We start from the raw sequence: 13621 nt of genomic DNA, 5'->3' as shown, positions 1-13621 counted from the left end.
TTGTAGATTGGAATCTCCTTAGAAGCTTAAAAAAAAAATCACAATTCTGAGATTTCATCGTTGGTGATTCTGGCTTAATTGTTATGTACTTGGCCGGGGCTTGGAGGATCTTTAAAAACTCCCCAGTTTAAAACAAAACAAAACAAAACAAAAACACCCCACAAAAAGCAAACAAACAAACAAAAAAGCCTTTCCAGTTTATTCTAATATCCAACACTCTCGGAGATCCACTGATTCCAGGCAAAGCTCATCCTTAACAGGAGGTAAAGGGATATTTTCGTTGCCCTTTGCATTAAACAGCATCCAACATGGCCACCTGATAGGGGTCCATCTTATTACTATTTTTTAAATGCATATCTTTAGAGACACACAGCAAAGCGGTACCTACCATTTGTTGTGTGAGCCAAGAGAAGCCCATAGGAGTTGGTTAACACGGCAGCAGAATGGTCCGATCTTAAACTCTCCCACCTCTATCGGGGGGAAACATGTCTTATCAAATATTCGAAAGTAAGTGTAGCTATTGAAAAAAGTGGAACATTTTGGTAGAACCAAATGCAGTTATAGCAGCCTTTGCAGCCGGAGGAACAATGCATACTTACTCACATAATAGCATCAGAGAAAAGAGAACTGGAGTGCACTTCCAAAAGCTGCAATATTTGTAGTGAGTTTCTTGATTCCCTACTTGCCCATAACCATGAACCTGAAGACGAGCCATAGGCTCTTGGGCATTTGGTTTACTTTCTTTGAAGATCAGTGCTTTTTAATCTAAAGCATAGTAACAATCCCCCTTTCTTGTCATTAAATCCGCTGACTGCTGATTATTTCCACTGATTTATTTTTGTTTGTGTGTTTTTTTATTATGTTATGTTAATTACCATACATCATTAGTTTTCGATGTAGTGTTCCATGATTCATTGTTTGCATATAACACCCAGTGCTCCATGCAGTATGTGCCCTCCTTAATACCCATCACCAGGCTAACGCATCCCCCACCCCCTTCCCCTCTAGAACCCTCAGTTTGTTTCTCAGAGTCCATAGTCTCTCATGGTTCGTCTCTTCCTCCGGTTTCCCCACCTTCATTTTTCCCTTCCTACTATCTTCTTTTTTTTTTTTAATCTTAAAAATTCCCCAATGTGGAGTATAATCTTTTGCACTGGGTAGCTGAGCACAGTAGTACATGTCAAGCCCTACACTAGCTGTTTTCATAGTCTTGGTTACTTAGTCTCCTCAGCAAACCTGTTAGGCAGATCACATTTTACAGATGACAAAATTGAAGCTTACTAGTTGACTAGCTTCTGTGAAACACACAGATGGCCAGTGGCAGAGTCCAGATATATCTGATGCTCTCTCCACCCCGGTGTTAGTTAACAGTGTGTAGGCCAAATTTGGCCTTCAAATATATTGGTCCACATGGTCTCAATACATTTTTAATGAGGTGCTGCCATTTAGAAAGCAGAAAATTTCCCATAAAAGTCCAGATTTCAAGCTTATATTTAGAATAATCATGTCTAAAAAAGGTAAAATAAAAAAACTAAAAAAAAAAATCATATCTGACAATATTGAGTAACATGCTTGCCAGCCTGAATCTTGCCTGAACCTGAGTGACATTTTCCTCTTTCAGCTGACTTTCTACCCCTCACTAATATCTCTTTTACTCCTGGCCTGGCCCAACATTTTATGACACCGGTTTGGCCCCTCCAGGTCTCTGGGTTTTCAGCTTTGCCTCTGAACTCTATTGAGGGAAGAAATATATTTTATCATCAGGAAAAAAGAATGACCTCTTTCTTGGTGAGATGGAGACCATTGCTTTGCCATCTTTATGACTTAAGACCATTTTAGGACTCTATATTTGCATCTGGTGGACTGATTTCTTTGAATATAGAGTAGTGGATTCTACTTTCTGATTCTAGTATTTTAGCTATTTGGAGTGGTTTCCAGTCAAAGTTTTGACTTCAGAGGGGTTTGTAAGTTGCATGGTTGCATGGTTGTGTTGCAACAGCCATAGCCCCACGAAAACTCATGGATCACTTGGACTCATGGTATAGTGTATTCCGTTTAGTCTCCTTCAAGGAAGACTGTGGTAAGGAAGAAGAGGATCTTCCCTAATGTTGTCAGGGCCTATGTGGTCTGGATCTAGTAGCCCTGGGCAGGTCGTCCCAGGAATGTAGTCACTGATTTCTGATGTAGCAGGAAATACAGAAAGCAAGATTCACACACGGGAAGTCTTCTCCTTGGTTTTGATAGTTGGTTGCCTCTGTTCCCATGTATCTGTTTCCTTGTTTCCTTTCTATGCCTGACTCTGACCCACAGCCCACTATGCTGTTGGTTTCTCTGTGTTCCCCGCATCAGTCAGTCTTTGCAGAGCCTTCTCATTGCATGTCGGAGCCCTGTCGCTCAACGGAGTGCAGGCACATATGCTGTGCTACTGAAACCTCAGAACAATCCTCTGATATACTTCTTTTTATTCCCAGGAGATTGTGGCCCAAAGATAAAGAGAAGGATTTTCGAATGGTTAAATACTAATCTTGACTGTTCTGTCACATATTTCACTTGGGTTTAAGAGGCTGATCTCGTAATTGAACCATGTCTACAGAACATGAGAAAGATAATTCAACCATTCCTTATTTTACTACATGGCATGCCATGTGAGACATCATCGATTTTAAGATATGCCGTTATTTGATATGCCACTGAGAACAGAAAAAACACTGTCAAGTAAATTATGTCATTTAAATTATGTTGATTGTTATCCCCTTCTGAAGTACAGATTTTCTAACATAAAAATACGTCTGAGGATTGACAAATATGGCACTTTAACTTTTATTGCATGCCTTTAATGTAGAAGACACTAAAATGTTAATTGTCTCAATAAGATGTAAGAAAGTAGATGAAAATATTTACACTACCATGTTCTTCCTTCAGCAACCATCAGCTGACCTAGAATTTGACCGTGTAGTGATTTATACCACTTGCCTTCGTGTGGTACGGACAACCTTTGAAAGATGTGAACTGGTTAGAAAGATCTTCCAAAACCATCGAGTAAAATTTGAAGAGAAAAACATAGCTCTGAATGGTGACTATGGAAAAGAGTTAGATGAGCGATGCCGACGTGTTTCAGAAGCCCCTTCCCTCCCTGTCGTGTTCATCGATGGCCATTATCTTGGGGTAAGTACTCTGCTAAGGAAAATCTTTTTTTATTGAACCCAACCAGTATTGTTAGAAGTCTATAAGCCTATGACAAGGCGACTTGCAACATAACTCCCAGGACATTTGTTATTTTTTTTGGAGTTCAGACCAAAGGGATTGAGGCACTCATTTCTATCCCAAATGATGTGTTGCTAACAGTGTTCATCCCTACAGAAGCATGGTGAGATAAAATCCACATGAAATTGCCTTTTTAAATAGGAATACGTTTTTCACTTGTTCGGTTGACTTGAGTTTTGCATTATGAAGCTTGACATGTGAGATAAAAACTATTTTTTAGTGCACACAAGAAAAAGGGAGTATTTATAAGATACACATTTATGAATTCTCTTATGCCCCATTATCGAACACTCAGTTTCCTACCTAATGAAACTAAGATGGCAGTCGCAAAACGAAATCAATAAGAAATGGGGCCTGGAGCCAGAATTTTACCTGCCTGTTGTTTAAAATTATTCTGGATTTTGGTAATTTGGCAGTGTGAGACACAAATTTAGGCTTACAGTAGCAGAGAAGGGAAAACTCCCGAGCAGCAATGAAACATGATGCCTCCTTTCTCTTTGAATAACACTGTTAGCCTAATAAACCCCCATTGATCTATGAACACACTCAATCACTAAGAAGCCCAAGAAGAGGGCTCTGGAGAGTGCACTTTCCAAAGAGTAAGAACAAAGAGCCAAAGGAGGCCAGCGGTTGAGGGGATGGGACTGACTCCCCCAGATCAGTTATCAGAGAACAAAGAGCTGCCTTCAAATGGCAGATGGATATTTGGATCTTGGCTTTGTTTCACATTTAGTCTTAGCCTTCAGTTTTCAGAGATGGTTAGAAAAAATCCAGAGCAGGAAATGCTCATGTTTTGTTACAGGGAAACTGTTCGGCTATCCTGTCTAGAACCATCGCTGTTAGAGGCAGCCTGTCATCTGATGGAAAGGTAAATGCAGAGAAGCCATGATTCACTAGCTTTGCCTTCTGCAATCTCACTTTAAACTTGTGTTGGACACAGACTACATTCCGAAGCAGAGGAATTTTGATTTGAAGCATTGAGCCTCTTTCATTATATTTCCACATGTACCCTTAGGTCCCAGAAAGCGACAACACTGACAGTGATAATAATGATAAATTAATGATAATAGTAGTAATAATGTTACTATACTGTCCTCTCAGCTTTACACATTCATCTCATCTAATCCCCAGGATGGCCTTAGAGAATACCTCTCTGCTCTACTCGCTGAGAGGCAAGACAGCCTTGTTTCAAATTCCTGCTCTGATACTTCTATGTGATTCTGGGTAATTTATAAATCACTCTGTGCCTTGGTTTTCTCATTTGTAAAAGGAGCATGGTAATAGAACTTTTCTCACAGACTAATTGTGAGGATTTTACCGTATATATAATATATAGAAGTGCTCAATTCCTGTGCCTGGAACAAAGTATGTTTTTAATCAATAGTAACAACTATTATCCTTGTTTTGCCAAAGAGAACATTAATTACTTTGCTCCAAATCACATGGCTGGTCAAGTGACAGGGCCAGGACTCAAAGTTAGGTCTGACTCCCCAAACCCCTGCTTTTTGGCACATCACCTCAAATAAAGGGATCTTTGATACTTTGTTTGCTGAATATGGTCTTATGCCTAGGACATGTTTTGGCACAAAGTGCTCAGAAACGTATGTTGAATGGTTGTATGAATGATGCTATACTGTTCTCTCACATTCTTTCCTTCTCTCCCTATGACATTCTTCCACCAGGAAAGGATCTGATAAACTCACTCACACCAGGGAGAAAATCACTGATAAGGGTTGTGGTCATTTGCCTTTTAACCCTGGCAAAATTCTTCTGATGATGTAAGATATTATACATTGTAGAATTTTAATTTCTGTGAAACTGCCCAATTAAATTTTGTGGGTGACTGCCTCCTTACACAGGTGTAATATGGTTGGCTTCACCTGATACGCTGCTTTTGGCCATACTTAATCTTCTTCCTTCTTCTAAGGCAATCTAACAGGCAGTGATGCTATTTTTCTTTCCGTTCGATGGGCAGAGGCAGAGGGCAACAGACAAAGGGGTGGGGTGCAGATTCTTTCTCAACTCCTTTTTCTCCATGATTACTTTATTACCACACAGTGGCCTAGAGAAGGAACGATCACACAGGTGCTACCTTGTTGCTTCTGCAATTTGAAGCTAATGCCCCAAATATGGAAAGAGACCGGAGACAGAGATTTTCTTTTCCTCTTTCTTTTTTCTTAAAAAAGGAGAATTACTTTGAACTCTATAATTCAAAATGGACGTAAGCACTCCAGAAAACAACTTCTACAACAGTTTCTCCTTCTACTACAAAAATGCCTTGATTTTAAATTCCAGTGCACAGTTGTAAATGGAATACATTGCTGGACTCATAGAGCCTTTTCCCTGCAGTATTCATTCATCTGAAATGGAAGGATGCCCTCTGCTGGGTTTTGGCACATGGTGAAGCATAGTTTTTAGGGAGGAAAAGAAGCTGACGTTGGTAATTTCCTTAACATCTGTGATGTTTTAAACAGTCACATGAAACCATTTGATTTAGTTTAAATTTAGATGAGTGAAAAATCAAGATGTATGCATCATCTGTGCAATACAACTTTTTTAAGGAGGGAGAGGGGGAACCAGGGAGGGCCAGAGAATGAGGTAGATAGGGACAGAAATAGGCCTATGGAGGCAGTGAGATGGGATGGGGCGAGCATGAGACCATTTTTGGGGCTCCCTTATTTTCCTGCCATCATTGTCACCAGAGCCAGGGATGGGTGGTACCAAAGAAATTCAGTTATCTTCAATGAGGGGAAGATCACAGAGTTCAATGGGCAAGAACAGAAGAATTGAAGAATGCTGAGCTCTTTTTTCCTGACAACTCTGGTTCCCAGCCAAACTTCTATGTAAAGATGGAAGCAGTGAAATAGTCAAGGGAAAGAAATTACTTTAGAAAACAAATCTCCACTGCCCTGGAATGCTCCATCGGGGGAGGAAACGTCAGTCAAGGAGTGGGGGGCTAAGAGGGGTGGACGGTGGGGAAGCAAGTTCAACTTGAAGCTTGCTTAAAGCCATTGTCCTGTTGCTTTGGCATCAGGAGATCTTTACACAAGAACATTGCATTCTGATAGTTCGGACATAAATTATCTTAGAAATTCTAGTAGGAAGTAGGTTAGAAGTACTGTCTTGATTCTGGACCAACGATAAAACTTTACGGTAGAAATCCATAAAACCCACATTGGAACTGAGCTATAAAACATGGAATGAACTAGAGTGGGGACTCTGGTAACAGAGAAGAATAGAAGGGCTATGGATCTAGACAGGTGTTTTAAACTAGCTGATATTGAGCTGTGACTGCTTGATAATTCTGTATTCATTGAAAGTGCAGTTTTTTTTTTCCTTCAGTTTAAGAATGAAGGAATTGTTATTGAGCACAGGTAGTTTATACATTAGAAATATAGACTCTAGGCATGTGTTTAGGGACAACTTGCAAAAATTCTCTGCAAAAATGGGCCACCAAGGAAGCCTCTGCCACGATCAGGAAGTGGTTCACTCTAGAAATGCTGTCTTTGGTCCTCTCCAGAAAAACAGATGATTTGTTCTCTGCCCCTTTTTCTACAAAATTCTGTTCCTAAGTAAAGTCTTGGGTGAGTGTATCTGTAGTTGCTGAATCTGTCACATATGAAAACAATGAGGGAAAATGGGAAATGTGGTTTTTAGCTTTCTAGCCTCTACAGTACAGGAAGACATTCTAGAAGGCGATCAGATTGGTTACTGAGTGAATCAAACCATAGTATCTGCCAGGTATGCTGTTTTCATTTATTTTTGTTTTGTTTTAATCAGATTATTGAGGTACAATTTATATATAATAAACTGTATCCATTTAAATTATAATTTGATGGGTTTTGGCAGATACTCATGAATCTATCAACACATTTGAGATCAGAGCATTTCCATAACACCCCAAATATTCTTCATGCCATTTGGCAATCTCTTCCTCCAACCCTAGTCCCTTGGTGGTCATTGATCTTTCTGTCAATATAGTTTTCTATTCTTCTAATGTCTTTGGTTTTGGTGTCAGGGTAATGATGACCTCATCAAGTGAGTTTGGAAGTGCTCTACCTTCTGCAATTTCAATTTCTCATTCTCTTTATTGCTTGGTGTAGAGCATTAAATCATTTGACATCATTTCCTTTTATGTGAAGGACTTTTTATGTGCTACTATTGTAGTGTGGGTCTGCTGTAGATAAATTCAGCATTTTTATGTGTGAAGAGTTTTTATCTCATCTTTGTCTTTTACAGGATATTTTCGCTAGGTATAAAATGCTAGGTTTAAAAAAGTTTGTTTTTTTTTTTCCCCTTTCAATACTTAAGAGACATTGCTCCTATGTCTTCCCATTTACATTACTTCTGATAAACTATATGCTGTTATTCTTATCTTTGTTCCCTGTATGTGTGTCTTTTCCCTCCAATTGCTGCTTTTAAGATTTTTCTTTTCGGGTTGCCTGGGTAGCTCAGTAGGTTAAGCATCTGCCTTTTGCTCAGGTCATGATCCCAGGGTCCTGGGATCCAGTCCCACATCGGGCTCCTTGCTCAGTGGGGAGCCTGGTTCTCCCTCTGCCTGCCGCTCGCCTTGCTTGTGCTCTCTCTCTCTCTCTCTCTCTGGCAAATAAATAAATAAAATCTTTAAAAAAAAGATTTGTCTTTTCATCACTGGATTTGAGAAACTTGATTATGATATATTTTGGTATAGTTTTTTCATGTTTCTTTTGCTCAGAGTTCATTGAAATTCTTGGATCTATAGTTTTTTGGCTTTTTTAAAAATAAAATTTGGAAAACTTTTAGCCATTGTTTTTTCAAATATGATTTAGCCCCCCCCCCCATTTTCCCTTCTTTTCAGAGACTTTACTTACATGCATATTAGGCTGCTTGAAGTTGTTCCATAGTTCACTTATTTTCATCTTGGATTGTTTCTCTTGTATGTCTCCTAGATCCCTAATCATTTCTTGTAAAATGTCTAATCTTTTGTTAATCCTATCCAGTTTATTTTTTTATCTCAGGCATTAAAATTTTATCTTTAGATATTTATTTTTTTATAATATATTTTCCACGTCTCTACTTAACATGTTCAATATGTCTTCTAGCTTTTTAAACATATGGGATATAGGTATAATAACTTGTTTTAATCTTCTTGTCTGACAATTCTAATACCTGTGTCAGTTCTGAGTTGGTTTCAAGGGATTGATATTTATCTTCATTGTGAGTCATATTTTCTACTTTTTTTGCCTGCCTAGTAATTTTTTTATTGGATTTTGCATATTATGAATGTGACCTAGGTGGGTTAAAGTATTCCTTGTTGGAATATTTTTGTATTCCTATAAATATTCTTTAACTTTTTGCTAGGATGCCGTTAAATTACTTGGAAAAAGTTTGCTATTTAGGGTTTTGTTTTTAAGATTTTCTAGACAGAGCCAGAATACTGTTTAGTCCAAAGCTAATTATTCCCCAATGTGGAGGCATAATATTGTGGGATCTTTATCTAATGTCCCATTATAAGGTTTTCCAGTCTGGCTGATGGGGACAGACATTCTTCTCAGCCCTATTCCTAGGTACTGTCCCTTTTATCTTTCCAGGTTCTTTTGCTGGACTTCAGTAGTTTCCTTACATGCATGTGCTGATCAGTACTCCACTGAACATAGGCTGGGCTCTCTGCGTATCTCTAGAGGTCTCCATGAAGCTCTTTACTCTCTAGTGCTTTGTCCTGTAAACTCTAGCCATCCTAGTCTCCTGGGTTTTTAGGTTTATTTCCTCAACCCAGGGTGTCCACCAGGTTCTGCTTGGACTCCCCCTTCACCTCATTTATTTCCTGCCTCGCATAGATCATAGTTCGTTGCTGCCTAATGTCCAATATCATGCAGACGATCCATTAAAAGTCATTGTTTGTCAAAGTGAATCAGCAATTGGTCCACTTTTAGGCAATATAAGAAAGTAAAGTGGAATTTTCAGGCTGGATGTCTATGGTAGTTGTGAATCACCTTCTTTTCTGAATGACAATGATTCCTTTCTACACACAAAATAATCCCTAAACAAAAAACAGCAACAAACTCTGAAGCCTTAAAAATTGGGAGTTTTACGGTCTTTTTTCTCACATAAAAAATGTACGGGAAGATGCTTTAGATAGGGCATAAAGTTCATGATTTCACCTAGGACCATTTTCTGTTTTATAGTATTGCCATTCTTAGCACGTCTTCTATCTTTGAGATGTCTCGAAAGTTCAAGGTAGTTGCTGAAACTCTAGCCATCATACTTGCATTCCAGGCAAGAAGGGTCTGAGAAAGAAGAGAGGAAAGAGAAGTGCATTCTATCTAAAGGAGCTCCCTTTTAAAGAGTTCTTCCAGAATCCCACCCAACTTCCATTTGCATTTTATGGTTCACCTTTTATTGCAAAATAGGCTGGGAATTGTGATCCTCCAGAGGGACACATTGATACGTTGAAAAAAAATCAGATTTTTTTTTTTTAAGAAGAAAAGAGGAATCATGGATATCAAGTAGGTAGTTGGTGTTTGCCACACTAAGCAAAACTCTTTTTGAGTAGTTGACTAGAATAAACTCCTCCGGGCTTTGTGTTTCATACTAATTTTTTCCTTGAACCAGACAAATCCCTAGTATATTAATGAGGGCTGCAAAGATGGTGGGAGGACTAGTGGAGAATCTTTGGTAAATTTGGTTTCTTTATGGGAATGTGTTATGATATGAAATAATAACTAGTGTTATAAACCATCCATGTAATCAGTGTAAAGTTAAATGTTTTGTTAGGTTTTGAGACTGTTCTGTTTTAAACCTCTTCAAAATATTTACCATGTACATATAAGAAGTGGTTTTTGAAAAGATTTTATTTATTTATTTGAGAGAGAGAGAGCATGCACAGAGGGAGAGGGAGAGGGAGATGCAGACTCCCCACTGAGCAGGGAGCTTGATGCAGGGCTTAATCCCAGAATGCTGAGACCATGATCTGAGCTGAGGGCAGATGTTTAACCAACTGAGCCCAGGTGCCCCAAGAAGTGGTTTTTAAACATCGTATTCTTCTTTGAAAATCTGATGAAATTACAGACCTTCTCATAATACATGTATACAATCTTCTTTACAATATCAGGGCTTCCTGAGAATTTATCCCTAGGTGCCTAACTTTTCATTAAAAGGAGTGCTTTGGAGATGGTGCCTACTGGAGTGTACTCCACTTCTTTGTTGTCTTTGAAGATTTTATTTAGTAACGTGACCCACTTCATCACAAGTAAGTACAATCATAGCTCATTTTGATATTTTAGTATTTAATTATGGAATCGATGAATTTAGATCTTTATCTTTTCTTCTTCTTCCTCTCCTTCTCCTCCTCCTTCTCCTCCTCCTCCTCCTCCTTCTTCTTCTTCTTCGAAGTCATCTTTATTCCTTTGTGGTCATTTCCTTGATCATTAACAACCTCATCAGAGGTCTAGATGGAATGAGACTCTCCTGAACTTTCAAATCTACCCCTTTTGTCTTAGATCTTATTTGTAATAGACACAGTAAATGTTTAATCTTCAAGCCTCCTTCTTCAAAGTCATGAAGTATTTGTTCCTGGCTGTTCACTCTACTTCAGAAAGCACAGGGATGGAGAAGACTGAAATTTAAGCCTTAAGTCAGGTTTTTGGAATTTAAATTAAGCAATATTTTCTTGTGTGATTGCTTCTTTGTCCTTTCTTCCTGAATATCCGAGGGTAGTTTTTATTAGCAACAACAATGACAATAACAGTAAAGGCTAACTTGAATGGTATACTCTACCAAGCCTTTTGCCTGCTTTTTCTCTTTTACATTGTCAAATAGTACTGTGAATAGTACTATCACCTATTCCACCCCAAATTTTGTGCCTGAAGAAAAGTAAGGCTTAGAGAAGTTAAGAAACTGTTTAAGTACCTCCAGATCACAAGTGGCATAGCCAGGATTCCAATTTGGCTGTGTCTGACTCTAGAGATTGGACCCTTTAAAATGGAGGCTGCAAAGTTCTTAACCCTCATCTCCATGGCCTTCAACTCCACTCTTTAGCAGCATATTCACACCCTGAATTACTGTATCATTTGAAACCGCTCCACATTCAAGATCTTGAACTTAGAAACATCCTGCTGTGGCCATGACTTTCTGCCCTTCAGACTATCCCCTCATCTCCCTATTAAACTTGCTCTACCATCAGTGATATTGTTTGTCCTTTCCCTTTTTTCACTTCTCTCAGCTTATAGTGATAATTTTGGTTCCACTTGTTTCCCTACCTTACTGTATTCAGGAATATGATAATACCTAGTTTGTTATCACCTGCTGAAAAAGCTCTGTTAAGCTCCCACGTTTGTCCATTCCCAGTCCCATGCAACCCCCTTCATCTGTTTTTCCTCTTTTGCTCCAGTACAACCCAGGACATTATTGGAGAAAATCTCAAAGTCATAGCAAAGAAGTCTCCAACAGAGTTGCATTATCAGCATTATCAACATTATCTAGGCCCATTATCTCTTAATATCTTGTTGGTTTTCTATTGCAATCCACATAAGCAACTGCTCCAATGCTTTCTAATTTCACCAAACAGAAGTCCCATTGCCATCTCCTGCTCCCTCTTTATCACATCCATTATTATCTTTCTCTTTTTCCAGTCTTCAAGTCTATTTGTAGTTCCAATCTTGTAGGGTGTTTTAATTTTTTGCAGATATTTTACTTCAACATTAAACACACACACACACACACACACACACACACACACACACACACACACCATAGAATGATTCCTCATTATTAGTTACTTAATTCAGTTCTCTGGTTTTGATTAGTGACCCCACGATTTTCCCAGTCGCTGAGACTCAAAATCTTAGTTTTCTTTTATTCCACCATCTTTCTCTTATGCATATCTGGTCTCTTGCCAAGATTTGCATTGTATCCTATGGGTTCTTCACTTTCACATTTTGGGAGCTCCTCCTGGAAAATAGGAGTAGCAAAGTAAAGTGGAAGCAGACAGCTGGAATAAGTTCTTTTTCTTGCTGGTATGAGTGTTGGTCAAGTTATTTACTCTCTTTAAGAGGAAAATAGTAGGGGTGCCTGGGTGGCTCAGATGGTTAAGCAGCTGGCTTGGCTCAGGTCATGATCTCTGGGTCCTGGGGTCGAGCCCCACGCTGGGCTCCCTGCTCAGCGGGGAGTCTACCTCTTCCTCTCCCACTGCCTCTCCCCTCCACTCATGCTCTCTCTCTCTCTCTCTCTCAAATGAATAAATAAAATCCTTCTAAAAATTTGCAAGATGAAAACAATAAAATACCTACAACATTAGGTATTTTGAGAATTAAATGAGATGAAGCATAAAAACTCACAGTACCTGTAACCTGGTGTACTCTAAGTCACCCTTTGATAATATTAGTCAAGCAGAAACTTTAGAGAAAGCTTATATTTAGGATGTATAGGTGGAAAGAGACGGAGTGAATGAAAAAAATTAAGATAGGGCTGGATCGATAAATCATGAGAGGAGAAAAGGTGGAGTATCATTCTGAGTCTGTCCTCAAACATCAGTGTCCAAATGGTCTGATTCATGGGGGCAGGATGCTGCACAGCATCTGAGATTCTGGATAGTGGTAGTGTTTTTAATATGAAGCGGGTATTAAGGCCAAATGCTATTCAGTTTCACGTGAGCTGATATATGGGCTATTAGAGATATTCCATCTCCGTTCATGACACTTTTCCATGAATATTAAACATAATTATTTAAATAATGTTATATTTGTTCATTTTAATACCAGGTAAGTTATTAATGTTTTTAATAATAATGCTATCTACAACATATTAGTGAGATTTTTTTAATATATGAGGTTTGGAAATTATTAGCAACCTACATATTTTCTTGGGATGAAACCTAAGAGTTATATATAAGAAACTCTACACCTTAATTATTATTTCCTTACAGTATGACACTGATTTTTCTCTTTTTAATAGTAAATCCAATTTTACCTTTATTCAACTCAGAAAGCATTTTGTTATGTGAAAATGCCAAAAGGTGACATCCGATTTATTCTTTATTTTTAGAGCAAAGCTATTCCATTTAAACACGTGTGCCCAAGTAAGGGGAGAAGGGTGAAGGAATTAATTTCTTACATTCTCCTGTTAGCACCTCTCCTTTCTCATATCCTCTCAGATCCAGACCAAGTTGGGATAATAGTGGGGCAATGATCAAGATGAGGTTGCAGAAGACTTACTTTATTAGATTTTGTAAAGACAAATGTAGATAGGTGCATACAGAAGTGTCACACAGAAGCATAGAACCTTGGATTTAGAAGGAACCTTAGATGTCAGCTTGTCTATAACGTTTCTCTCAGTGCAAGAATTCTTTCTGCAACATCCTTGGGCAAAGATGAACAACCTT

The 13621-nt window shown here is 38.6% G+C and overlaps 1 protein-coding gene across 1 annotated transcript in view; it reads left to right on the top strand.

Moving 5' to 3' along the window:
- The window catches only part of GRXCR1 (glutaredoxin and cysteine rich domain containing 1), a 119459-nt gene that overhangs the window by 66892 nt on the left and 38946 nt on the right, over positions 1 to 13621 (top strand). Inside the window, exon 2 of the mRNA XM_028088637.2 lies at positions 2923 to 3165. Within this exon, the coding sequence (XP_027944438.2) occupies positions 2923 to 3165 (243 nt within the window). The remainder of the gene's footprint in view (positions 1 to 2922; positions 3166 to 13621) is intronic.

Source organism: Eumetopias jubatus, unplaced genomic scaffold, assembly GCF_037043125.1.
Source record: "Eumetopias jubatus isolate StellerSeaLion01/CBP00866 unplaced genomic scaffold, mEumJub1_p1.0 scaffold_2, whole genome shotgun sequence".
Taxonomy (NCBI): Eukaryota; Metazoa; Chordata; class Mammalia; order Carnivora; family Otariidae; genus Eumetopias; species Eumetopias jubatus.
Note: the sequence above shows the minus strand (reverse complement) of the source record. Positions and strands in the feature narration are given on the sequence as shown.